The sequence below is a fragment of the Mirounga leonina genome, unplaced genomic scaffold, assembly GCF_011800145.1.
Source record: "Mirounga leonina isolate KUSES-001 unplaced genomic scaffold, KU_Mleo_1.0 Mir_101664, whole genome shotgun sequence".
NCBI lineage: Eukaryota > Metazoa > Chordata > Mammalia > Carnivora > Phocidae > Mirounga > Mirounga leonina.
The window spans coordinates 14,996,050-15,023,573 of NW_023270175.1; the positions used below are offsets into that span (position 1 = coordinate 14,996,050).

A 27,524-nucleotide genomic window follows, 5' to 3' on the forward strand; every position below is an offset into this window, starting at 1 on the left:
CCCTCACAAAATCCTTCTCTGACTTGGTGGGTTGGCATCCTCAGTTTGATATGCTGGGAGCTAGAAGGAGAAGAGGATGAAGGTCACCTCGGCATCCTGACTGCCTGGGGACGCGGGCATGGCTGCTGCACCCGGCAAAATGGTTACTCTTACTACCGATCCTGTTAGAGTGAACCTGAACTCTGGGCAGTTCTGTGCCTGGCCCCACAACCTGACAAGAGAATCAGTCCTTAATGACTGGGCAGAGAGAAAATAATTTCTCTGTGTCCGTGTCCCTCTAGCTTCTGAGACATTCTTTCCAAATGCAACCGTTTGTCCCTCCCTTGGTCCCTCCCTTGGTCCCTCCCTTCCTTCCTTTGTTTTCTTCTGTCTCTCTCACTCTCCCTCCCTCCTTCCTTCCTTCCCTTCTCCCCTCCCTCCCTCCCTTCCTTTTTTCCCCATTCTTACTTTTCTCTCTGACTAGAATGAGATTTTAATTCTCTCATTTCACTTACATTCTTCCTTGGTGTGTATCCCAAGTCATCCTTTTTATTCACCCACGTCAGCATTGATTTAGAATGCTAATCTCAGATGGGGCACAGACTTCATTTCTTTAATATAACCCAATCAAGGCCTAAAAGAGCTTTACAAACAGCTGGGTGCTGGGACATGACTTGAAGGGAGAGCAGACTTGGCAGGGATTGAACCTCACAGCTCCCACAGAGATGTGGCCCAATGTTGGTACGCGAACTTTGTGAATGGTGTGATTTTATTTGGGTTTCAGCCTGCATAGCTGGAAAATAAGGAGAAGAAGCCATCTTCTCAGCCAGAAGTGAATTCTATTTGTTAACGGTGTGCAGAGGTTTGATGGTAGGTTAAGAAAGGTGCCTTATAGTCAGGTGAAGTGGGAAGTATCCTTACCTTGTTTTAAAATATATATGGTACTAGTTGCTGTCAAGTTGGTTGACATGAGGACATTTTCACGGTTGGAAGTATCTAGTTCCACTTTTGTCAGCTTCTCCAGGTCACTGTGGAAACTGCTGACCTCACCAGTGGGAAACGTTGCATTGGTCAGATGTCCCTCGGGGTCATACCTGAGGAATGCAACCAATCCCAACTTTGAAGCCTCTTGGCAGTGATAACAGGCCTTTGCAAATAAAAATCACTTGGCAGCTAATACAGTTTAACTTTGAGTGATAACAAGTATTATTAACCTTGTTCAATAAGAAGAAAAAGGTCAGAGAGATGATTAATCAAACGAAGGTATTTCTTGCAGCTTCTGAATCCTTGATGACTTCCTTGAGCTGTGCTGTTTTACAGAAAAAATATATCTGGTAATGAATCACCAGGGTGGAAAACTGATTTATGAATCATGTCCTGCTGTGTGTAATGTTGCAGGGAGGCCTCCGTTTGCAATTTGCGTTGATCCCACTGGGTGTGATGGATAACAAAAGCCAGTAGAGGGTGCTGTTGGCAAAGGAAAAGGAGGCACAATCGGCCCCCGCCGTCTGGAAGGGCAATAAACTGATTTTGCACTGTGATAGGAAAATTATATTTGCTGCTGTTTAAGTTGCCAAATTTGAGATGAATGAATCATTCGTCCAACAAAATGAACAAGCAGAGAGGATAATGGAAACATGTTCATTAAAACATTCTGGAGCCCCCTGATCTCAGTTAATTAAAAAAAAAAAATCTTTTTAGAGTATAGTACATAATGCATTGTAATTTGCCTATATGAGTAAGAGACAAAAAAAAAATTACCTGGGATAATAGGCAATAACCTATATCTGGAAATATAGTCTAGCGAGTTTACTTTAAAAAAAAATAAATCAGAATGATTGGCAATCTCACTGTCCTCCAAATGGAAACTGCTTCCCTGAAGGCTTTTGATGTGGAGCTGTTCTTTTATTGCCAATGGAACCATGAAAAATAAACACTTCATTAAAAGTAAAGACATGCACTTGGAAACCCATTACTGTTTTCTTTTCGAGTTGCAAATTACAAAATATTTAAGCACTTTTATTTGCTTTTAAAATGTTAAACAATTATATTCTTTTTACCCGAAGTGAGCAGAATAGAGCCTGGACACAATGGCAAAGTCTGGCTCTACTATTTTCTCCCCCGACAATTACGCAAAATGGCATAGTGATTTAGTGTTAGTTCACTAGGTTTTAAAGAACTCGGCCTGGATAGTTGCTCAAATTTTAAAACCTAGACCAGCCTTTGGTAGGCTTGGGAAAAGGGGCTGGACCTTATTTCGTCAGACAGAACTGAACCTCAAGTTCGGTGCAATGTGTATATGAGCGCGTGCTATCAGTTTAAACAGTCATGTATGCAAATGAAAACAATCAAATAGGTCAGTTGATATCACAAGCCCAATTGTTTAATTGGAGGCATCCTTGGTTTAAGTGGATATTCGTCAAAATGGTAGCTGGTGTGTTGCTACTATGCAGCTCAGGCCTCATTATCACGGAAAGGCCGAAGGGTGCCGTTTGCGCTTGGGGTTAATGGTGGAATCCTGGCCCCTGCTCAACCCCTTTGCCCATGGCCTGCTCTGGGGCTCTGGCTGCAAAAGGCTGGCAGGCCCAGCACAGCCTTGACCTTGTCTGCCTGGTCTTACTTCCAGGAGAGGAAAACAATGTCTACCTTTAATTTTCCCAAGTGTTTCCAGGCAGCAGATAGAAGGAAGCTGCCTTCCTCACGGGGGAGACTGGGGTCCCAACAGCCTAGATTCTGCAGGCAGTTCCTCTCTGTTTCACATCCATCGACAGCAAATCAGCCTCACTGGATTACCTTTCCTGGTTTCTAAGTAGGTTCCTTAAAACTTGGCAAGGTCACTCATCGTCATTCCTCAGGAAATCTGACCTAAGATTCTAGGCATGCAAGTTCCCAATGGGCTTTCCAGCTTGGGGACGGTTGCCTTCTTTCTCAGTCACAGGGCCTCTTGTTTTAAAGCAAGATTTCATCTAAAGGTGAAGGCAGTGGTTCTGGCCACTTCTCAGGGCAAGATCACAAGATCGGATGCTGTTTGAGGCATCCACGAGCAGAGGTACAAGGGCCAAAAATTCCAATGAAACTTAGCAGTGGCCTGGGATACATTTGGAGAGGAAAGATTAATAGTCCTGGATAAGACTGTAATTACCTGGATAGATCTAGCTGGGAGGTAGCTGCCTGATCCTTTTCTGATGAGGGAGGCAATGGTGTTGGGGATCAGGTAGAATTTTCCAGAGCCCTGCCCAGTTGCTGGGTAGCTGGAAAGTTATATTGCCTGATTTCCTTTCTGTGGCTGGACATGCATCCTTTTTGAAAGTGTGTATTTGACTTTAACTCTATCCTAAACAAAGCACTCTACCTGGAGCGCATAACGCTAAGTGAAATATGTCAGACAATGACAAATAGTGTATGATCTCACTTGTAGGATCTAAAACAAAACAAAACAAAAAACCCACACATACCAAACTCAGCAAAGATCAGATTTGTGGTTACCAGAGGTGGGGTGTGGGGTGGGTGGGGGAGTTGAAGGAAGGTAGTCAAAAGGCACAAAGTTCCAGTTATAAGATAAATAAGTAGCGGGGAGGTAATGTACGACTACAGCTAAGAGTTGCTAAGAGAGTAGACCCTAAAAGTTCTCATCAGAAGGAATAAACCAGTTTCCTCTCTCTATTTTTGTATCTATGAGATGATGGAGTTAATAACTAAGATTGTTTTGGTCATTTCTCAGTCTTATTATATAAGTCAAGTAATTAAGCTAGACACCTTAAACTTCTACAGTGCTATGTGTCAATTATATCTCAATAAAAGCAAAGGGAAAAGAAAACCCAAAAAATATCCCCGAAGCACTTTACCCAACACACTCACAGACCCCAGTTCTGCAAGTCAGTCATAGCAATCATATTTGGTGGTATCTTCAGTGTGGTGTCTCTGTCCTTTGCATGGCCCTAGGTCTAAACATATAGGCCCACCTCTCTTTTGTGGGATCATTTCCAAGGGAAGAGCGACAGGTTGAAGTACTCATTAGTGGATAATTCCCACAACTTTGGAAAGATTGCTCAAAAGTGGCTAAGAAATAAAGGGAGCCTTTGATTTCCTATGGCTTGAGTTTCTTCTCTCCATCACAGGGGAATGCATGTTTCCAGACTGAATGTCAAAGGTACAAGTTTAATCAAAACCTCTTATGCTGTGTTTCCCTTTGGAGCCTGCATCCTTTGGTGCAGAGTACAAGCCAATATGCTGCAACTGATACCCTCAGGCCACAACAAGGTAGCAAGCCCCTCCTTCCTGGGGCCGGGGGTAGCACTCGCTTAACCAGGCCTGCAAATTCTGGCTGGTGAATTGTGTGATCAGGCGATGACTGTTGCCTTCATAGTCATTAGAAGAGGGTCTGGTTAGAGGAGATTTACCATCAGATTGTCCCTTCCTGTCCTGATTTTACAGAATTGCACTATGAGGGTCTCACAGGACACTGATCAGTGAAATATTGAGTATAACTATTGTTTTGCTCAGCACCTCAAAAGGCTATGTGCATTTGTGTGTGTGTGTGTGTGTGTGTGTGTGTGTGTGTGTGAATGCAGACATGCCCCATTGGAACAAAGAAAACATTTATAAAGGAAGTTCAGAATTCATTCTTGTCCTTGAGGAGCATATAGTTTAGTTGGGGTAGGGTGATATTTATACATTATTAAAAATACATGTGGGCTGATATTTTCTCATAAGGGATAGTCCGCCCTTTTCCCTTGAGGATAATTTAAGCCAGAGCTAAACCATGCAGACTAAAAACTAGAAGCTCCCCCACCTTTGCTTTTAAGAAAATATTAATGATTATAGAAGGAAAACTCATTACTTATTTTTTAAAGGGAAACAGACCCCCTTTACCCTCTCATGCCAGAAACCTGACCAACCTAATAAGCATTCTGTAGGAAATACTGGATTCCCCTTCCTCACCAATAACTTCACTTGGCTTCCTTTGATTCGGCTCCAAGTCCATAATGCCCTTCTATCTCCACTTTGTCCTTTATTCAATAAGTATGAGTCTTGTGCTAGGTACCGGAGATACAGTGCCGAATGAAATGCAAAGTCTGGTGGGGCAGATAAGACATTCACACAAGTCATTCTAATGCCAGAATATTGCCACGTGCTTCCGTAAACAAGCTGTCGAAGCTCAGAGTGGGCAGAAGTCATTTCCAGCTGGGCTGAGCAGAAAATAAGGAGGAGAAGAAGGTGGCATTTGAATTCTGGAAGGTAGGTAGAGCTCAAACCCTGGATAGGTAGAGATGGGGGTGGAGAGGAGGTGATGGCATGAAGAAAAGTATACTGGTGGATGGGATGTCCATGAGAAGAACTGGGTTGCTGGGGCACAAGGTTCCGCTAGGAGGGTAGTGGGTGATAAGGATGAGAGGCATGTTGCAAGCAGAGCGTAGGGGACCTGGGGTACCGGGCTCTGGAGGAACGCAGAGAGGCAGTGGAGAATGGAGAGCCCCAGAAGACTTTGCAAGGAGAGAACAGTACGATGAGAGCAAATCTTGGAAGGGGATATGTGGAGCAGGGGGACCTGTAGGAAGGCCGCAGCCTTCATTTGTGTAAGAAGATGGGGGCTTCTTGCCTTTGTTCAATGTACTGTGATTGCCTATCTTTGGGACTAGTCTTCCTTACTAGGTTGTAAACTCTCATCCATAGAGGGAGGGCGCCCATGTCTCATTCATGCCTGTATTCTCGGTGTCTGGCACAGAGTAGATTCTCACTACGCCTACTTGTTGTGTGAGTGAAATAAGATGATACCAGTGGAAATGGAAGGGATGGGTGGATCCGAGAGCCAGTGTACTGAGAGAAGAGACAGAGCCAGCGATGGTGGTGTTGGGAGGCCAGGCTCAGCTCCCATACGTGTCCTGTGCTCGGCAGCTAATCTTCCCTACCAGCCCCCGGAAGCTTTTTCTGCCAGTAGCCTCTGTTCCTTCTGTTCACTTCCTGTGAACATGACATTTTGATGTGTTTGGACGGATTATATAACCAGTTCTTACATGGGAACCATGTCCTATGCCCAGGCAAATATCTCACCCAGAGACATGGCTTATTTACCTTGCCCCTCCCTCTACTTCTAATCTTACCAGGGAGGAGGGAGAATCCCCTATTACCCATCTTCCATAAAACCGAGCATTTATAAAATAGCCTAGAAGGCACTCAGTGCTATTATGAGGGTTTTCCAACTTGCCAGTGGATGGCTTTTTTGAGGGGAGCGGTGGGGTATGTGCTAACAAAGTCCAGAAAGAGAGAGAATACAGAAGACTGGGGATCAAGAAATCACATAAATGTGCAATCTTCCGGTGGACGGCTTCCGCAAAGGGCAAGGGCCTGCGGAACCGTCTGCTCAGCCTGGACCAGTAGCAGAAGCCTTTGCCAGGGCAGTGCTCGGGAAACAAGCAAGGGCATCCTGGCTACTCTCGCAGCCTCCTGGGCAAAGAAGGCTTGCCTGCTGTGTGAGTTGCTGGGCCCTTCCCTTGGGCCCCCACTGCTGTAGGGTCATTGCAGTTAGGAACTTGCCAGCCCCCTTGGGCCAAAACCCTTGGCTCATTTGGTCGGTATTCCTGCCTTGACAGTCACCTCTCTGTTAGCCACTTCTCTGTGGTCAGCTTTCCCCGTGACATTCAGAATGCTCAGGGGCAGTCAAGCATCAAGTACTAACACTTGGGGTGTGCAATTTTGATCCTGGTCCAAGTCAAACGGAATTATGAAAATCAATGAACTATTTAAACAACATCACATTACACAATACAAGCCCACATACTACCACTGCACAAGAAGCAGTTAAAAATCCTATTTGGATGATCCACTTTTCAGGGTCATCTGTGTCATTTCTCCTCTCCATCGCCACAGATAATCAAAAGATGAATGGATTACTGGCTTAGCTACCTGTACGTGGCCGTCCTCCATCCTGCCAAATTTTGCTTCTATTTCTGTTTCTCTGTCTCTCAACTCAGAACAGAATTTCTATTTCCACCTTGGCAAACAATTTGTCCCCTTTGGCCACAGAAGGCAGCTTCCTCACCTCAGAGAACTGCAGGGCTCTGACCCGGACTAGAGTAGTAGGTCCAGTTCTGTGTTCCCCAGCTTCAGAAGGACAAAGGAAAACTCAAAGGAGTGTTCAGAACTGGCTAATGCATTGGGGGATAAAAGGGAAAGAAGTCCGATTTTGTACAGAGAGGACTGTAAGGATTAATTACATTATATAGGTTGGGAAATTGCTCATTCTTTTCTGTGCAGGTAAGAAGGAACAGGGGCAGTGTCTCACTGGGGGCTGCTGTTCGGCACCAGAATGGAGTGCTTCAGGAGGAAGGGGGACTTTCCACAGATGATTTTTGGTCAGAGGGGTCTGGATAATCCTGGCTGGAGTTAAGGAGGGAGAAGAAAGAAATGACTATTTAGCCTCCCTTTCTCTTCCTTTTCCTGCTACTGGAGGGGAAAATCTCGCTTTCCAGACTTCCCCCGGTCACTCTTGCAATCCCACATCCTTCTCTTTTTTCTGGAAGGCAGTTTTTAATAATTTCATTTTATTTTTCATCATACTAAGTGTAGTCTTTAATCCCCATCCACTATTTCACCCATCCCCCCACCCACTTCCCCTCTGGGAACCATCAGTCTGTTCTCTATAGTTAAGAGTTTATTTCTTGGCTTCTCTCTCTCTCTCTCTTTTTTTTTTTACCTTTGCCCATTTGTTTTGTTTCTTAAGTTCCACATATGAACGAGAGCCTGTGATATTTGTCTTTCTCTAGTTGACTTATTTTGCTTAGTGTTATACTCTCTAGCTCCATACATGTAGTGGCAAATGGCAAGATTTCATTCTTTTTGATGGGTGAGTAATAGTCCAGTGTGTGTGTGTGTGTGTGTGTGTGTATCTTCTTTATTCATCCATTGATGGATACTTGATACTTGGGCTGTTTCCACATCTTGGCTATTGTAAACAATGCTGCTATATCCCTCTGAATTAGTGTTTTTGTATTCTTTGGGTAAATACCCAGTAGTGTGATTCCTGGATCATAGGGTAGTTCTATTTTTAAGTTTTGGAGGAACCTCCATACTGTTTTCCACAGTGGTTGCACTCTTAAGAATTCCTTACTCACTGTCTCTAATCTCTCTCCTCTCGGTCACTTCCTTTTATATTATTATTATTTCTTAAAGGTTTTTTTTTAAAGATTTTATTTATTTATTTGACAGACTGAGAGAGAGAGAGAGAGCACAAGCAGGGGGAGCATTAGGCAGAGGGAGAAGTAGGCTCCCCGCTGAGCAGAGAGCCTAATGTGGGGCTCTATCTCAGGACCCCGGGATCATGACGTGAGCCAAAGGCAGATGCTTAACCAACTGAGCCACCCAGGTGCCCTTTATTATTATTATTGAGATATAATTCATATACCATAAAAGTCACCATTTCGAAGTATACAATTCAGTGGCTTTCAGTGCATTCACCATGAGTGCAGTCATCCTTATCACTTCTAGAACATTCCATCACCCCCAAAATAAACCCCACCCTCATTAACAGTCAATCTCTATTCCCTCTCAGCCCCAGGCAACCACCCACCTACTCTCTGCCTTTATGAATTTGCCTTTTGTGGACATTTCATATAAATGGAACTATACAATATTTGTCCTTTGTGACTGGCTTCTTTTACTTAGCATAATGTATCTGGAGTTCATCCATGTTGTAGCATGTGTCAGAACTTCATTCCTTTTTATGGATGAATAACATTCCATGGTATGGAAGTACCCCATTTTGTTTGCCTATTCATGTCCTGATGGATGTTGGTTCTTCAAACTTCTTGGCTATTATGAGCAACACTGCTATGAATATGTGTATATCCATTCTCTTTGAAACCAGCTCTGCTCAGGCTTTTGTCTCCCATGGTGCCACAACATCTGCTCTTCTTAAGGTGAACAATGATGTCCACGGTGCTAGATTGAATGGCCAATTCTCAGTCCTTGTCTTACTTCACTTACCAGGAATATCTGACACAGCTGATCACTCCTTCCTGTTTTACTTGGTTCCCAGGATATCCTACTCTCCTGCTTTTCTTCCTACTTCATTAGACTATCCTTCTTAGTCTCTTGCTGGTTTTCACTTGGAAGTCTAACTAAACTGATTATATCCAGAACTGAACTCCCAATCTCCCACCCAGTGTAATGCACTCCTTGTGCACTCTTCCTTGTGTTGATAAATAGAAAGTGTATCATCCAGTTGCTCAGACGAAAACCTTTGGCGTTGTCTCTAACACTCTTTCTCTTCACTTCACATCCAAACTATCCGTAAGTCCTGATAGATCAACCATCAAAATATACTTAGAATTTTACCACTTATCACTGCCTGCACTCCCTGGTCTAAGTCACCATCTTCTGCCTGGAGTATTGCAAACCTCTCTCCTCTCCACCATTGGGCTCCCCTCTTTCCACCATAGTTGGATGTCTTCAATACAGGCTGATTTTTAAAAAAACATTAAGTCAGATTCTATCATTCCTTTACTTAAAACTCTCCAGTGGTTCTACATCTTACTTCAGGGTAAAAGTCAAAGTCTTTACGGAGGACTACAAGGCCCTACATGAAGTAGCCCTGGCCACTTCACTGATTTTATCTTCCCACTGTTCTTACTCCATTCCAGCCACAGTGGCTGCCTTAGTATTCCTTGTACACGTCAGGTTGGCTCCTGCTTCAGGGCCTTTGCACTTGCTGTTCACTCTGCCTGGAATGTTCTCTCTCTTCCCTCCCCATAGATGTCCATATGGCTTACTTCCTCACCTCCTACAGGTATTTACTCAAATGTCACCTTCTTAATAAGGCCTTCTCCGACCATGCACCCAAAAGAAAAACCCCTTCTGCCTCACACTCTTGATCTCCCTTACCCTGCTTTATTTTTCCACAGAACTTATCACCATTTGAAGTTCCGTACATTTTACTTGTCTCCCACCAGTATAATGTAAACTCTATGAAGGTAGAGATTTAAAAAAAATTTTTTTTAAATTTTAAGTAGGCTCCACACCCAACGTGGGGCTTGAACTCATGACCCCAAATCAAGAGTGTCATGCTCTACTGACTGAGCCAGCCAGGTGCCCCGAAGGTAGGAATTTTTATCTGTTTTGTTCACAGCTGTACTCCCTGGCACAGAGTAGGTGCTTAGTAAATATTTGTTGAATAAATAAATGAACTAGTTTTTGTTTTTTTCCCCTCTAGCTTTATTGAAGTATAGTTGACAAATAAATTGTATATATGTAAAGTATACAGTGTAATGAATTGATGACTAAAGGAATGAATGGTTGAACTGGCTATTTTGAAAACTAGTTAATACTTCCACCATTTCTGGGCGCCTGGGTGGCTCAGTTGGTTAAGCGACTGCCTTCGGCTCAGGTCATGATCCTGGAGTCCCGGGATCGAGTCCCGCATCGGGCTCCCTGCTCGGCTTCCGCCATTTCTTGTGGCTTGACTGAAGCTAACCATTAGCTTTCAAAATAGTTGTCTAATTTGAGCTGTGGTGTGATCTTGCATGAATTTTTGAAAAAGATACTCTCATTAGAGAGTTTATCTTTCTTCAGGGTGGTATATTTAAAAATTGGGGGTTTGAGTCAGACTGTTGGGAGTTTGAAACCTGGATATCTGTGTGAATCAGGACAAGTTAACTGTTCTGTGCCTCAGTTTCCTCATCCATAAAATGGCATACCAGGAGCATCTACCCCATGTTGTTATTTTGGGGATCTAATAAAATAATGTATGTAAATCATTTAGCCTACTACTTGGCACATAGTAAAGCTTCAGTGAACAGTGGCTTTTATTACTCTTATTAAGATGTAAGAGAAATTTTTCGAACAATAGAGTAAGACTTGCAACAGAAACAACTGAATACATATTTCTAAGTGAAACTAAAATAGATGTCCAGCTTTTTTGTGTAAGTGGCATTTCTTTGGGAAATGATCCAGAATGTGAAGGCCGATTGTTTTGTCCCTTTCCTTAGGAGGCTTTCATGAGATTGGACATATCCTCTTCATATTCTCTGCATCCTTACAGAATAGTCACATTGGGAACCCCTCATACTTAACATTTCCTCTCGTCACACTTTTCAACTTTAATGCCATTTCAGACTCTGGGTTCAGATTCCATAGATTATCTTCACTCAGTACACTGGTTAAAAATTCAGCAATTCCCTTTCATGGAAAAGATGCTTGCCAAGTCTTGGCAGGCTAGCTTTCTAAATGAGTTGACCTGCAAACAAGGTTGTCCATGCTTGGAAAAGCAAGGACAATGGTCTCTTTCCATGTCACGACACTTCCTAGTAGCTTGCTGTCAGACACACCCTGTGTTAATTCCCAGTTAAACAAAGTCATTACAGATCCAGTCTGTGAATGCCAGTCTGTGCCAGATTCTTTGACTTGTGCCGGGAAACTGAGGAAGCCCACGCCTGTACAGGAGCATCTGGCTTCACATTTCACCAAAGCAGCCAATGGCATGCAGCCTCTCCTGTTCACACTCGCTTGTCAGGGCCCGCTTTTTATATTCTAACTTCTATTACCTCCCACAGCAACTTATACTGAGTTGGGCTGGGCTGGGCACACATTCATTTATTCATTCATTAAACCCCACAGGGATCAATAAATACGAGGTGAACCACACTGCTTCCTTGTTGCTTTAGAACTATTTTCTTAGTTTTGTTATTTAAATGAAATTTTACCTTGTTTTCCCAGCTATGCTGTAAATTTCTTGAGTACTCAGGCTTCTAGCTCATTCCTGTCTCCTGCCGTGCCACACCTGATTCTTCATTCAGTCTACGTTTTTATTATTATGCTCTGCAAAACTGCTTTGGAGAAATGGGTTTGAACTGTAGGAGTTAGGTAAAATTTTCTCTTTGACTTTTTTTTTTTTTTTATTGTGGTTCTTAGGAGAAAATAGCATGCAACACCCAGCAATTACTAAGCCATTTTCCTACTATAATACAGTTTCAAAAAAAGCCTAACAAAGCCTATGTTGAGAAACTTACTCATAAACAGTTGTCCATCCATTTTCATTACTTTTGGTAGCCAAAAGCCCCGTGTTTCCTGGATAGGTCATCAAGGCCAGATTATAGCCTTGGGCTGACACTCTTTTCAGGACTCCATTGCTGCTTATGGTCAGCCAGTACACCTGCCCGCCAGGCACCACAAGCCAAAGGGGCATCCCGCCTGCGTCACGGCGAATGTGCACAGAGTTGCCATTGCTGCTGGTAACCGCACCTAAGTCACCTTCGGCATTGTAGGTGAAATTATATACATAGTCCCGTGTTATCAAGTTCAAGGTGTGCAGGTGGGTTCCATTGACAGTGAACTGGTAGAGCTCCTGGTCAGCAGGTGAAGCAATCTCATAAAGGTTCATGTCATTCAGGTGGGCTTGGTTCCTGCTAATGGTACGAATTCGAACATTCCCAAGGTCTGCGACGTATAGGGTACCATCAGGTGACACTGCTAAGGAGGAAGGGGCTTTCATTTTTGCATCTTTGGCATAGCCACCATCACCTGTGAGAGAAAGACCATGATTTTAATAATTGTCATCACAAGCATTTATAAGAACATAACCATATACAGAAATCACTGTGCATCAAGAATCATATTAGGAGCACCTGGCTGGCTTGGTCAATAGAGCTTGTGACTCTTGATCTTGGGTTGTGGGTTCGAGCCCCACGTTGGGTATAGAGATTACTTAAAAATAAAATCTTTACAAGAAAAGAATCATTTGAAAGCAAACAATCAGTGAACCATTATTCTCTGCATGCCCCTCCCTTGACAAATTTGAAACTTATTCAGAATTCTTGAATCAGTAACCAGTAAAGATAAACAGTGAGATGCAATTATCTCAGTTAACACCAGTTTTGTGAAATCATCAATCCTGCTGTTCAGTATCTATTGTATCACAAGATACGAAAACAGCAAATAATGGAAACCACACAAAATGTGGCTGGAAATCCATGAGATTTATGCCTGTCAGTCCTTGTGGACCTACCTACCTACCTCAGGACTTTCCAGTTCTACTGTGCCTAGAGGACCTCTCTTTGGCTAATTCCCATTGTCACATTGTCAAAGTACACTAAGTCTGTAAGTGCAACAATGATTCAGAACATCAAATTTGATAACTGGAATAAACATTAGATTTGCCTTGAATGAAAGACATAAATTAGCAAAATAAGTATAAAACTAATTGTCCAGGAAAACACTGGAAATATTGATCAAAAGTCGTATTGACCAAGTTGCTCATTCGTGATTCCTCTGGCCCAAGAAAAGGCAAGGTTAAGAGAATCATTTGGGCCCAGATGAGCAGTTTAATAGGACTGCAGGTAGCATGGAGGGATTTCCACATCCCAGCAATAGATGTATCTAGAGGACTGTTTGCTATATGGAGTATCTAATCCATGTTTTGGGGAAAAGACTCATATGTGTGTGTATATATATATACACACATATGTATTTCAGTTGGAAATAAAGGGCACTATTGGCTAGGAAGAAATTTTTGGGCATTTTTAAATATATTTTTTTAAAGATTTTATTTATTTATTTGACACAGAGAGAGAGAGAGAGAGAGCACAAGCAGGGGGAGCGGCAGAGGAAGAGGGAGAAGCAGGCTCTCCACTGAGAAGCCCGACGCGGGGCTCGATCCCAGGTCCCTGGGATCATGACCTGAGCCGAAGGCAGACGCTTAACCAACTGAGCCACCAAGGCACCCGAAAATTTTGGACATTTTTTAAACAGTCTAAGTAGTAGACTGATGTCCTGAGAACCCCTCCACAGTGGGACTTTATTTTGCCCATGTATCTTCAAAGCAGTCTGCTCTAGTCAATTTGGGTTTCAGGTTTTTTTTTTTTTTTTTAAAGTAGGCTCCACGACCCTGAGATCAAGACCTGAGCTGAGATCAAGAGTTGGACGCTTAACAGACTGAGCCATCCAGGCACCCCTCTTTGGGTTTCAAATAGCAAGGCCTATTAATTTGGAAACCAGTCACTTAAGGGAAGTAATTTTTTCCTTAGCTAAATCAGTATATGCAGATTTTACTGTTTCCTTTTCTTCAAAGTACAAATAGTGTCATGATCTTACATTCATATAGCGATTTTAACTTAAGAGTATCAAACTTTTGTTATAGTAGCTTATCCTCAGTACAGCAAGGTGATATAACTGGGACAAGTGACATCTCTAACAGATGAGGTGAGTCATGAGGAGGTTTTGTGGCTTTCCCAGGGTCACTCGGTCAGTTGGTTGCAGAGCAATGACCAGATACTAGGCTATGTGGCCCCAACCCATCGCTTTCTCCACTCGCTCACACTGCCCCAACCCATCGCTTTCTCCACTCGCTCACACTAATGTTCAGAAATAACACTTTAGTTTTCCTTTTGGTCTTTCTGTTGTGTGTTTTTCTTTTGGAAACAGAGAGAGGGAGCTGGTGAATTGCTAAAAAGGTCATACCTGAAAAACAGTCACAGTTGGGATCAATTTTGCAGTCACAGTCAGTAGGGGCACCAGCTATGATGGAGATCTCTCCGTTGGTGGTGACTTGCTGAATGCGGTTTACTTTCCTCTCGTCTGTTTCAGCTATGAAGAGCAGCCCGCTGTGGGAGACGCTGATGGCCCTGGCTGACTCCAGAGTGGAGTGAATTGCCACCTTGCTGACCAAGAAATGATCAATGCCTGGCACCTGGCAGTGAATGGGGCGTCCTGCAATGATCCGCACACGTCTGTTCTCAGAAATTTGCAGCACAATGTTGTTATCCAAGACATACAATGAATTGTCCATGGGATTGACTGCAAGGTCTGTTGGCCACTCTAATCGCACCTGCAAAAAGAGCAGAACACACACCATTAGGTTACAATATCTTTCCAGGGGCAGTTTTACCTTGAAAGAAAAATTGGCTTACTGGTTCCCCCGTCTCAGGAATTTCAGCAACGTGTTGTCTGGCAAAGTTGGGGGAGGATGGTTGATCAAATGTTCTGGGAAACATATTTACCATTTATACCATTTCCAACATAATGAAAATTCATTTTCAATAATTCCAGAAGGATCCCCTAGAGCAGTGTTTTTCAGAGTGTGGTCTCCAGAGCAGCAGCAACAACAACACCGGGGAACTTGTTAGAAATGCAAATTCACAGACCCCAACCTAGACCTACTGAATCAGAAACTCTGGGGGTGGGACCTAGTCATCTGTGTTTTAATAAGCCTTCCAGCATCTTCTGATGCACACTCAAGTTTGAGGATCAATGCTCTAGGGCTTCTGTGTCACTATGACATACAGATCTCGCTCACTGTCTTGTAGATACATGGAAGAGCAAAGTCATAGAGGCTTCCAGAAAACACAGTGCCAGAGAAACTCGATTTTACTGTAACAGCAACCTTTGGGGACAGGACCTTCCATTAGCACAGACCTAGCATCCACCTTGTGGAACACTCAGACACCGTTTATCAGCTGGTGATGTGGAATCCTAAGTTGCAACGCACGGCCACCTAGCTTAACCTGGCTCACTCCACATTTCCCTTTTCTTGCAAATGGGTTGATTTGTTCTTTCACTGAATATTTGCTGAGTACCTTCTTTGGGCTATGCCTTGTGTTAGGCTTTGGGGATTCAAAAGAATGCTATGACACAGCCTCTGCCCTCAAATGACTCATGGTCTGGTGGAGTCCTTGGAAGGGCCATTAGGCAATTATTCTCCGTGTTATGAGAAGGAAGCAGCGGAGAGAGTATAAGAGCACTTCACTCACATTAGGAATCACGAAGCAGGTTATTCTCAGAGATGGTACTACCTGAAATGACCAGTAGGAGAGAAATGGGGTGAAAATGGTGGAGGGTGAGGTGGGAGCAGTGTTGAAAGCAATCCCAGGGAGAGGGAACAGCATGGGTAAAGGTCCAGAGTTTAGAGATGGTGTGGACCATCCAGGTTACTACAAGCAATTCAGTAAGGTTGAAGTGTATGGGAGTAGTAAGCAATAAGAATCAGGAAGTAGTCAGTGGCTAGGTATTATGGATTGAATTGTGTTCCCCCCAAATTCATGCAACCCCCCAATGTGACTGTATTTGGCAACAGAGCCTTTAAAGAGGTATTTAAAATTAAAAGAAATCATGAGGGTGGGGCTCTAATACAGCAGGATTGGTGTCCTTATAAGAAGAGGAAGAGACACCAAAGAGACAGCAGGAATGTGTATGCATAGAGAAAAAGCCCACGTGAGGACACGGTAAGAGGATGGCCATCTGCAAGCCAAGGAAAGAGACCTCAGGAGAAACCAAAGCTGCCAACACCTTGATCTTGAGCTTATGGCCTCCAGGACTGTGAGAAAATAAATTTCTCTTGTTAAAACCATCCAGTCTATGGTATTTTTTTAAAAAGATTTATTTATTTATTTTACAGAAGAGACAGTGAGCAGGAGTGGGAGGGGCAGAGGGAGAGGGAGAGAGAATCTCAAGCAGACTCCACACTGAGTGGGGAGCCCGACGCAGGACCCGATCCCATGACCTGAGTTGAAACCAAGAGTCAGATGCACAATGGACTGCACCACCCAGGTGCCCCTGTGGTATTTTGTTACAGAAGTCTGAGCCCACTAATACACCAGGTAATGGAGGGATGTGCATGTGCAGCTTTATTCTGATGGCTGTGAGAAGCCACTAAAGAGCTTTAAGTAGGAGTGTGACATATCTGGGTTCTAGAGGAATCACATTGTTTGCTGTTGAGATGATACTAGAAAAGGAGGTGGGGGAAGAAAAAGAAAAGAAAAGGAGGTGGGAGAAGAGGCAGGTCTGCAGTTAGGAGGCTCGTGCAGTGGTCCAGGTGGGGGATGATAGTGCCTGAATTAGGATGGTAGCAGTGGGGATAGAGAGAAGAAGGTGGATTTAAGACATGTTAAGGGAAGTGAGAAGCAAAAGGATTGGGGTGTGTGTGTTGTATCTTGGGCCAGATGCTGGGCTAGGCGCTTGGGACACACAGGCCAACCAAACACAGCTCCACTCTTGTTCCTTCCTGGACACAGCGGTCAGCCCAGTACCTGCCTTGACATCTCCTCAACAGCTATTTTATCACTGGGCACTTCTCAGAGAACTGTGTTCCATGTATTCTGCGCCCCACCACTCACTTACTCTATACTTTATTGCTCTTCCCTTAGGTTGGACAAAGGCAGAGAAATCTGGCCCATTCCTGGCCAAAATAGAAGCAGGAATGGGGCTACTCTTCTTGCCTTGAGTGAAAGCCCAAGGAAGCTTTCGTTTTTCTTACTGAATCTGAAAGTCTGAAAACAAGATCTGGACTGCCACTGCGCTGGGAGGCCCATTCCATCCCCGGCTGGAAGAGGCCTTACACTCAGTCAGTAATGAAGTGGACTAAGGCCAGTGTGAGACAGGCCTTTCCTCTCATTTTGCCTCTTAATGGAGGTCAACTGGTGATGTTGTAACGGGGACAAAGGTGGTATTTGGCCTTCCCCCCGTACCACTTGGGGCTCTCCATCCCTGTTTCTGAGTGTCCCTCCCAGACACCCAGCAACCTCATTCTGCCCCCGTGTCTCTGCGTGCCCTCGACCTCCACAGAGACTGGCCTTCCCTGGTCAGCACCATATGCCTCTGGGCAGCTAGGAATCTGAATGCTAATGGAGTATAAAGCTGAGCTGTGTTATGCATGTTCTACAGAGCCTTTCAGACTGAGGCCATTGGATAAACATTAAACACCAGCTTTAACAGCTCCCAGAGCAGTTTGCTGTGATGTGTTCCTCAGCACGTCTGTCTGAGGCCTGTGCCTGTCAGCGCCCTGCCACCGAGAGGGAGAGGGAGAGGGAGAGGGAGAGGGAGAGGGAGAGGGAGAGCCTGCTGCTGTGGAGGGCGCTGCCTCCTCCGCCATGTGCCCTCGCTCTGGACCTCCATATCCACTATCGCTCCCGTACAGCAGCTGTGTGCGCTGGTCCTGTGGAGCACGGTCCCCCAGGAAATAACCTGGGGCTGGCTGAGGAAGAGGAAATGAATTTATTTCAGTACAGCACTCCTATTTTGGTCAAGTCTGAAGTCAGTGACCCAGAAAAAACAAAGCTGGCAGAAATGACGTTCTAATTATCTCCAGTCTGAGAGCTGAGGCCGGGGCAGAGGCCGGGGATGGCACACACCTGGCAGGAGTCACAGAAGGACATGTTTTGGACTCTGTTCTCTGCTGTCAAGGCTGCCTCTCAGAGAAAGGCTGGTGGTTGGAAGATAAGGTGTTAAATTCTCCAACTCACCCAACCCGATTTAAGTCAATACTATTGGTGTCATGTTTATTAGATTTAATATTGCCTCAAAAATACACCAGCTTTTGCGTCTGTTTTCTTTTCCATCAAATAAGTCACCCTCTGGCAGTTTCCTGTGACTAAAGTGGCCTTTGTGCTTCTGAAACACTTCCTATACTAGCTACACAGAATCCCTTTAATTCCCATTTGATTTGGCTGGGCAGCTTGTCTATGAAATCTGCTCGAATGAAAGATGTGTGGCTACTTAGTAATCCAAGGTCCGCCTTTTCAGAACCTGGACCTTTTCACCTCCCTTAGGTTGTCAGTTCCTTTTATATCCTTCTCATGTTAAATACTCCCATTTCCAGGTAATTTTTTCAAGGAACTGGTGCTTTATAGCTACACAATAGAAACACTATATTTACTACCGAGGCATTTCCATAACACACAACGTGACATATGGAACGGAGTCCTTGAGCTGATTCAGAATTAGCATCTGTTACCTGTAGAGACCCTAGAATTCTAAGTTACCAAGGTAGGGCTAAGGTTAATCCCTGAGGGTTGCTGGCATTTGTCCACGTGGTTTCTGGGGACAAAGAAACATTTCCTTTGGGGGTGGGAGCAGAAAGAGAATAAACAGCAGGGAAGTTCTGGAATCTCTGCCTGGTGACCTGGCCTACAGGCAAACCATTTGGCCTAATTTGTGGTGGTTGCCCCACCTTGTAAAAATACATTAATTTGTTTGAAATGTCAAAATATATTTATGCTAAACTGGCATGAAAGATCATTGGTGTAGCCGCCAGCTGGCGGAATGTGCCCATCTCCCAACAACAGGCCCTGAGAAATAACCCTGAGCAGAAAGGAGCTCTTGGTCTGGATGTCAAGCCTTGACAGCACTATGTCGTCCTCTGCTATTTGAAAATGTGCCTTGAAGGGACTTGACTCTCAGGTCAGCCAGTCCCGTGGCTGGTTTAAAGATCCAGCTACTTTTGACCAAAGCTAACAGTACATAAAGCAGCAGAGTCCTATAGGGGAAATCCATGTGTAAATGCAGTATTTACAGATGAGCCCTCAGTTAGACTAAACTAGAAAATTCCTCAATCATCAGCTTAATCCCACACTGTGGACACAGACCATAATTTGTATACTTGGGCTCTTTCTAACTGTGTGAAGGCTGGTTCCTTCCTGGACTGTGGTGTGTCACCATGGGCAGGTGAGGTACCCTCTGTGAGTGTCTGGTTTCCTCATCTGCCACAAGGGAAGGAGGCTAGCAACAGTGTCTCTGTTAGAGTTACTGCGTGGATTAAATGAGATAGTGAGACTCGGTGCTCATCACAGCACCTGGAGAGAGGAAGGGATGGTAAACGGGATGAACATCCATAATGACTTCAAAGTCATGGACCTTCAGAGCTAGAAGAGATCTAGTCCATGTACCATTCAATGCAGTGCCCTTTTAGTTCTGTTTGCCAGACTTCAGTTGTCGACAGAATGTCTTTATAAATTTTGCCCTGCCCATCCACCACCTGCACTGTTGTTGACTTAATATTTTTCTTTAAATTGACTTACTTTTAAAGTATAAATAGGTGCTTCCCCTTCCTTTGAGAGGATCCTAATCAAAAACACCTATAAAATTCCAGGCGCACTCATCTGAGCCCTTAATAAAAGTAACTACTGTTTATTGAGTGCTTCCTGTGTGTCAGGCTCTTTGCCCGGATTATTACTTTATATGCTTAGAGCAAACACTTGAGAAAGAAACGATTGATATCCCCATTTTTGGATATGTGCTCTTAGCCCCTATGCCATCTGATTCTGCAGCTAGAAGAGTGGATACATTTCTTCACGTTCTCCTCACCAATTCTGGCTTCCCCTTTACCTCACTTGAATCCATCTAAGGGTTGTTCTCTTTGGCTGCGAAGGTCAAAGCTTATTAGAGGTTGAGTGATTTGTCTTTGTCTCTGTCACTTATCTTCTTTTGGTTCAATGCAACGTGGTTGCCTACTCTGTACTGGGCACTAAGAAAACAGGTCCCTGCCCTTGATTAGCACACAGTCAAGTGGGGGGAAGGCAGATCCAGAAACCACTCATTTCAATATAATGTGGTTTAGTGCCATGACAGATGCATGCCCAGAGTGACATGGGGATGCAGGGGAGGGAGTTTGGGGCAATAACTCCTAGAAGAGAAATGTCAGCTTCATCTTGAAGGATGAAGCTAAGGTACTGCGATGAAGCAAAGGGGGAGAAGTGATTTCAGCAGAGGGAAAAGAGTGAATGAAAACAGGACATGAAACCCTATGGGAGTGGGGGAAAATAACATGGGTCTGGGTTACTAGGGCATAAAGTCGAAGTAAGGTATATAGTGGTAATAAAGGACGTTTAAATGTTTGCCAGGGACAAGGCTTACATTTCTCCACTGAGGCATGATTGTCATTTGGGGCCAGATCATTCTTGTTGTCCTGTGCATCGTGAGATGTTTAGCAGTGTCTCTGGCTTTTGTTCACTAGATGTCAGTGGCACCTCCCCCTGAACTGTCACAACCAAGGATGTCTCCAGACAAGTCAAATGTTGGAGCAAATCAGTTAACCTGTCTGAGCCTCAGTTTCCTCATCTAGAAATTGGGTACAGTAATAATATTTTCTCTCAAACATTTATTATAGGAATTGAAAAAATCTACATAAAGCACTTAGCATAGCGCCTGGTACACAGAAAGAGCTCTATAAAGGCCAGCTATTTATTTATTTATTTTTTATCATAGAACATGCCCGAATTTCTTCTGGCCCCTGCCTGACTATTGCAATGTCCTCCTCTTTGGTTATCTCATGAACTTTGGAGTGCAATCATATAGTAGCCATGGTCTTTCAAAGTTCCCCCTGCTTCTATGTCACCAGCCATTTTCCCCCTGTTCATTGATTCCTTTTATTTTTTTTTATTTTTTAAAGATTTTATTTATTTATTTATTTGAGAGAGAGAGAATGAGAGACAGAGAGCATGAGAGGGAGGAGGGTCAGAGGGAGAAGCAGACTCCCTGCCGAGCAGGGAGCCCGATCCAGGGACTCGATCCAGGGACTCCAGGATCATGACCTGAGCCGAAGGCAGTCGCTTAACCAACTGAGCCACCCAGGCGCCCCATTGATTCCATCTCTTAAGAATCCTTCTATGCTATGTGTCTCCCAAGAAATTTGGCTTATATAGGGGTATATTATTTCACATACATGTCAGCCAATTCACGGCTAATATTTTCACTTATTCCTTGGATTCCCCAGTTATTCGTAACAGGCTTCTTGGTACAATTCCAAGCTTAGAGCATGCTACTTTAATTATTTTCCTTTCTTCTATTAATAAATATCTATTTTAGGCACTATGCTAGGCACTAGGGAGCCAGTCTAACCAAGACAGACTGGGTCCTGCCTTCACAGAGTTTACAGTCTTTTGCTGACTTCATTTCCTTTATTTTGTGGTATCTACAAGGGGTTGCTAGCGACAGACTATTTCCGTTTCACTCCATCCATTTCAAGAAATTGACTTTTGTGAAAGAGCCTCAGAAACATATATCATGACTGTTACTATGCTTTACAATTGCCACCAAGTGCTCGTAACTTCCTTTCCCAAAGTTTGTGCTGCAGAAACCAGTTGTTTCCCAAAAGGCCCCGTCTCCCCATCCCAAACATGACACTTCTAATCTCCGTCCTTTACATTTTCAGCCTTATGGCTCATTTGAAAAACGACTCTGCTTGATTTTGATCTCTGAGGCCTCTTCAGTAGGAATTTCCAGGAAATGTATGATTATCTCTTCTGTAGTATGTCCGCCCTGGGGAAGATACAGTGACGGGACTGAGTGTTCTCTGCCAGGTGTTCTGCCAACTCCACGTTAGATTTCCCCATGCTTCTAAAAGCTGACAACTCCAGATTGTTAGCATCACTTTTTGTCAGTTTTCAAATGGCCTTCTCATTTCTTGACACTGATACTGTCTGAGCTTCTTCAAATTTATAAAAGAGGGAAAAAGCCGTCTGGACCAAGTTTGGTTTTCTGCAGTTGGAAAGCATGCTGACATCTTTGAGAGTGACGGCTCTTATTGATCTTACTTTTAAAAAGTGGAAATTATTAGAAGATGAAATACACCAGGATTACATAGACTTGTCAACTGGCAAATTACTTCCCATTTTCTCAGACCCACACTCTTGTGTTTCTCTGAATAGCAGCTGGAGAGTTTGAGGAACCTCTCAACCTTTGGCCAAATGCATCAGCATGGTCTGTCTTCATGGTTGCCCAATCAGAATAACGGACATTTAAGTCACGTTATTCATTACAGATGAGTAGTCAGGATCAATCTAATCAAGAGTTACAGTTGGACTGATCTTTAGAATCATTCTGCTGCAGAGCCTACAGATTAAAATTGCATCTACTCTGATGTTCTTAAAACATTTTGGTAGTGGGGGAACAAAGCAAAGCAAAACAAACAACAAAAAGCTTCAAGGCAGTCCTGGTGTATTTCATCTGCTAATAATTTCTACTCTTTAAAAGCAAGATCAATAGGGGCCATCATTCTGAAAGGTGTCATTTTGCTTTCCAACTGCAGAAAACCGAACTCTCTCTAGATGGCTTTTATAAATTTGAAGAAGCTCAGACAGTATCAGGGTCAAAACAAAATGTTAAATTTATGGTTACTATGATGCCTGTGGCAGAGACTACTAGTTCTAGGCCTACCCTATCATCCATTTCCTCTTTCTTCCTTAGTAGTAAATGCCGATTTTTGAAAAAAAATCTGGGAACACTGCTGTCTACAGTAGAAAATGTTCCAGCCTTATTTGCAATTCTCTGTAGCCATATGATAAAGTTCAAGGCAATAAGATGTAAGAGGAATCGTGGAAGTATCCACACTTTTATTTATTTAATTTTTAATATTATTTTTTTAGAGAGAGAGAGGCAGGGGAGGGGCAGGGAGGGAGAGAGAGAATCTTAAGCAGGCTCCATGCCCAGTGTGGAGCCAGACATGGGGCTTGATCTCATGACTCTGACCGGAGCCAAAATCCAGAGTCGGATGCTTAACTGACTGAGTCACCCAGGCGCACACTCCCCACCCCTTTTTTAAGTATCCACACTTTTAAATTGATGCTTTCAATGGCTGTGTAAGGAGCGCTGACCCAATTGGAAGGGACCTCTTTTTGCCCTTCCTTCCATTCTGTAATATGAATATATTTGTTGAGATTTTTGGCAGATGTCTTAGACCATGAGGTGTCCATGAAAATGGAAGCCATGTGCTAGGATGGCAGGGCAGAAATACAGAAGCCTGGGTCCCAGATGATCTCGTGGAGCTGTCATCCTAGTCCTACACCCTACCTCTAGTCTGGCTGATGTTGTGCTTGTGTCACTGTTATGTTGGGGGTTGGGTTTCTGCTATTCTCAGCTAAATCTAATCACCATGAAGAAGATGTTCTGTTAGGTTTTGTTTTTGACCAGTGTTACTGACTATACCATTACGGTCAAATGGTTCTAACAGATTTCTAGTTCTAGGTCTCTGGATAGATCACCGGTGTGTGCAAAATTAAATTAAATTGAAATAAATTAATGTCTGAAAGTGACTGACACATATGGCAAAGTCCACTAGGGCAGCCCTTTTTAGGAGGATGACTAATTGCTTAAACTTAGTGATTAACCTCAAGCATTCTTGAATACCCAGTGCCCCATCTTTCGGTACTTCGAACTGCTTCCAGCTTCATGACTCATGCGGATCCAATGCTTCTTTATTATACTATAAATATATGTTGCCTTCCTATGTCTTGTACTAGGTCTGTGAGCCTCAAGGCAAGGGTGAGGTCCCATTCATTTTTGTATTCCCAGTATCTGGTATTACAGTTGGCAAATGTTTGTTGAATGAAAACATTAGTGCCTCATTGACTGTAACAGTTTCGGTTCATGAAAGCATTTAAAAAATTATGAAATGCAAATAGGCTGTAAGGAAAACTATTTTTCATCAACATGTTTGAGTCAATAAATCTGGGTTTCCAGAGACCCATGGAGGTTAGTGGAAATTGCCATATTTCCTCAATCTTAAGAAATGCATTTCCTACTTCCCCCGTATTTTAACTTTTCTGAAGTGAGAATGTGTCTTATTAATCACTGCATACATTTAATGGAGCATTTCTCCCCCACCACGCCAAGTTGTCAAATTGATGCTATGTCTTACGATCCATGGGGTCTTAGAATTGAGGACATATGGTATTCCCATTTTGGTCTGTGTACTTTGGGGATCCCTGGGAGTCTTTCAAGGAGGTCTGTGAAGTCAAACTATTTTTTTAATAATACTGTTTGCCTTTTATACTTTCTCATGAGTGTACAGTGAGTGGAGTTTTCCAGAGGGTACCTGTGGCTAGCATATCTTTGGGTTCAAAAAAAAATTCACAGTTTTAATTTCTTTTTTTAAAAGATTTTATTTTTAAGTAATCTCTACACCCAACACGGGGCTCGAACTCACAACCCTGAGATCAAGAGTCGCATGCTCTACCGACTGAGTGGGCCAGCCAAGCACTTCCACCATTTTAATTTCTAATAAGGCAAATATTAATAGATAAAACCCACATACAGAAAAGTTCTTTGAGGTCCCCGACAAGTTTTAGGAGTGCAAAGGGGTCCTGACACCCAGAAGCTTGAGAATGGTTATCCTAGAGGAAAGAAACAGCGAATGAAGCCATTCTGTTATATAAGAGTTTCATTCAAGCTCATTAAGAAAACAAGCATGTATCCCTTCCAAGATGGTTCCTGGGGCCATAAGCTCTGTCCAAAAGCACACTGACAGAGCGGCGGAAAATCTGTACTTCCTCTAGAGACCCAAGCCCTGATGGGTGTTATAAAAGTTTGTTCTTACAGGCTCCCTCCGAGCAATCAGCACGTACACACTCTCTCTGAGTCTGCTGCGTAATTGTCACTACCTCATCTTACTAACAGGCATAATTGCTCCGAGTTTCCGTCGACCCTTTCTTGCATCTCCTCTCCAAAGCCTCAATTTTGGAAATGGCACTTGTGAATACACAGAATGTTTAACCACTTCCAGTTTTCAATTTACAGTCAAAGTCATCTATCAGCAGGAGATGAAGGCCCAGTGTGAGAACTACAGAATGTCCTTCAGACTCCACAGCTAATTTGTTTGTAAATTTGATTGTTATTGTAAGAAGAACATATTGTACATGACGCTACTTGTGGATTTACTGTTTGTATCTCTCTGTATCTTGGGTTTTATCATTAGAGTCAAAGAACTTAACCCTTTCAGCACTTCCGTGGGTGGGGAGAGGCACATGAAAGCTTTACTGTTTTTCCCTTTTGAGTCTCTGTTTCCTTTTCCTTTTACATGTATTTATGGGATACCTATTGTATATTCAGCACTGTGGGAGAACGCATACAGAAGGCAAGACAACTAGGGAACAGTCCAAGGCGTCATGAAATCAAATGTGAGGGCAGGTGATGAGGCCATAAATTCTGAGTGAATTCAGGCAAGAGAGGACCAGCGTGGGGTGGGGCTCTTGTTCCCCTGAGAGCCAAGGCTTTGCCTGCAAAGGAGCCAAGGACTTAGAAGAAGGTGCTGGAGTCATTCTGCAGTTTCTTCCTGCTGAGAAGTTGCAGAAACTTGTCTGTTGCACGTTGTTAATATTACAGTATTGGCTCGAAAGAATAGACCAAGCTTCCAATTCCCTTTGGCATCTAAAGCAATTTACAGGCCAGAAGTATGACTGCACAGCTTTTATGAAATGGTCTGATTTCATTGATCAGCCACTCCAAGATTATGTTTTCATTTCTGTAGCTATTGCTAAGCCTTCTTTCTGGTATAATATTCAGGAAGGAACTATTAAAAAATTGCACCTTGGAGATGTTAAGATATAAGTGGGCAGGGTTCTGAATGGGAAGAGAAATATCACAACTCATGATGGCTCTACTCAAAAGTTCATTTCAAGTTAGACCAGCATTCCACAGATTGTCTCTCTTATCTTAACTCTGTAATGTTTCCAAATGATAAGGATACTAATAAGAGCAGATGGCTTAATGAACATTTAGAGGAAAGATTTAACTGGTCCTATTTTCATTAGGCCTCCAGTGTGCTTCTGGGTTTTGCCCACCACTTCCCCGTGTGTGATACAAAACAGCACGCACTCAACAGATGGCCCAGCTCAGGCTTCATGCTTCCAGAACTCTGGAGACTGGCCACCTGACCACTTACCATGTGTACAGAATCATTTAAGGAAGCAGGCAGGCTACAGACTTGAGCCTGAACAGAAGCAAAAAATGGTGATGAATATTGAGTACCCGAGCTTCAACAAGAGGGGAGTCAGAATCATCCTCGAAAACGCATCAAGCGGCTCTGGTTGAGGTTTCCTCATAACACCTTCTTATGGATTCAGGAATGATGAAATCCTCTGTGGCAAACAGTCCACTCCAATTAATGTTTCATCCAAACTGTAAGCATATCTGAGTGACTCCGGCAACAACAATGACATGGAAATCTAACACCTTATTGCACAGTGTGCTCGTTACTAAGCTACTGTCTCACAGCTCCGAACTCACCCCTTCGGACGCTGCTTTGTGATGCTGGGGTTGGGCCTCTGCTAACTGCATTTCTCTTCTGCCAGCTACATTGCTGATAGGTCCTGCCAGTCTGGGAAATACAGCGATTCTGCTTGCTTTCCCTTCAAGTCAGCATGGCTGCAACGGCAGCTCTTCAGCCCGGCGCAGTAGCTGACTCTACTTTCCAGCTCTTCTCCGGACTCTGAGAATCAGTCTCGTCACGCCACCTCAGAGGCACCAGAAGCAGCTGGCTGGCATCCCCTTCTCAGAGGAGCGGGTCCCACCTCAATAGAGCAAATCCTCCATCTTTTTAGGTTCTCACAACTCCAACCTCTTTCCTTTGTTTCCTTAGCCCTAGAGATGGTAGCTGATTCCTGCAGATATTATTTCAACTTTTTTCTTTTTTAAAGATTATTTATTTATTTATTTATTTGAGAGAGAGCGAGCAAGCACGAGCAGGGAGGAGAAAGGCAGAGGGAGAGAGAGAAGCAGACCCCCCACTGAGCAGGGAGCCCGATGGGGGGCTCCATCCCAGGACCCTGGGATCATGACCTGAGCCAAAGGCAGACGCTTCACCGACTGAGCCACCCAGGCGCCCCTCAAGCTTTTTTTTTTTAACCCCCTAAAACTAGTACAGCCCCTTCCTGATATTAAATTCTCTCTGTTAAAAAAACCAATGTGATTTCTGTTTTTCTGACTGGATTTTGACTGATATTCACGGCATGAAGCCTCTTACAAGGACAGAGGAAGAACAATACCCATAGTAAGCCGGTGGTGATAGAAAA

General features: G+C 43.6%; 1 protein-coding gene across 1 annotated transcript in view; it reads right to left on the reverse strand.

Moving 5' to 3' along the window:
- Window positions 1-27,524, reverse strand: part of TENM1 (teneurin transmembrane protein 1) — a 785,358-nt gene that overhangs the window by 29,075 nt on the left and 728,759 nt on the right. The window contains exons 26-28 of the mRNA XM_035008354.1: window positions 14,428-14,794; window positions 11,982-12,492; window positions 901-1,073 (exon numbers count right to left, since the gene is read on the reverse strand). Coding sequence (XP_034864245.1) covers window positions 901-1,073; window positions 11,982-12,492; window positions 14,428-14,794 — 1,051 coding nt within the window. The remainder of the gene's footprint in view (window positions 1-900; window positions 1,074-11,981; window positions 12,493-14,427; window positions 14,795-27,524) is intronic.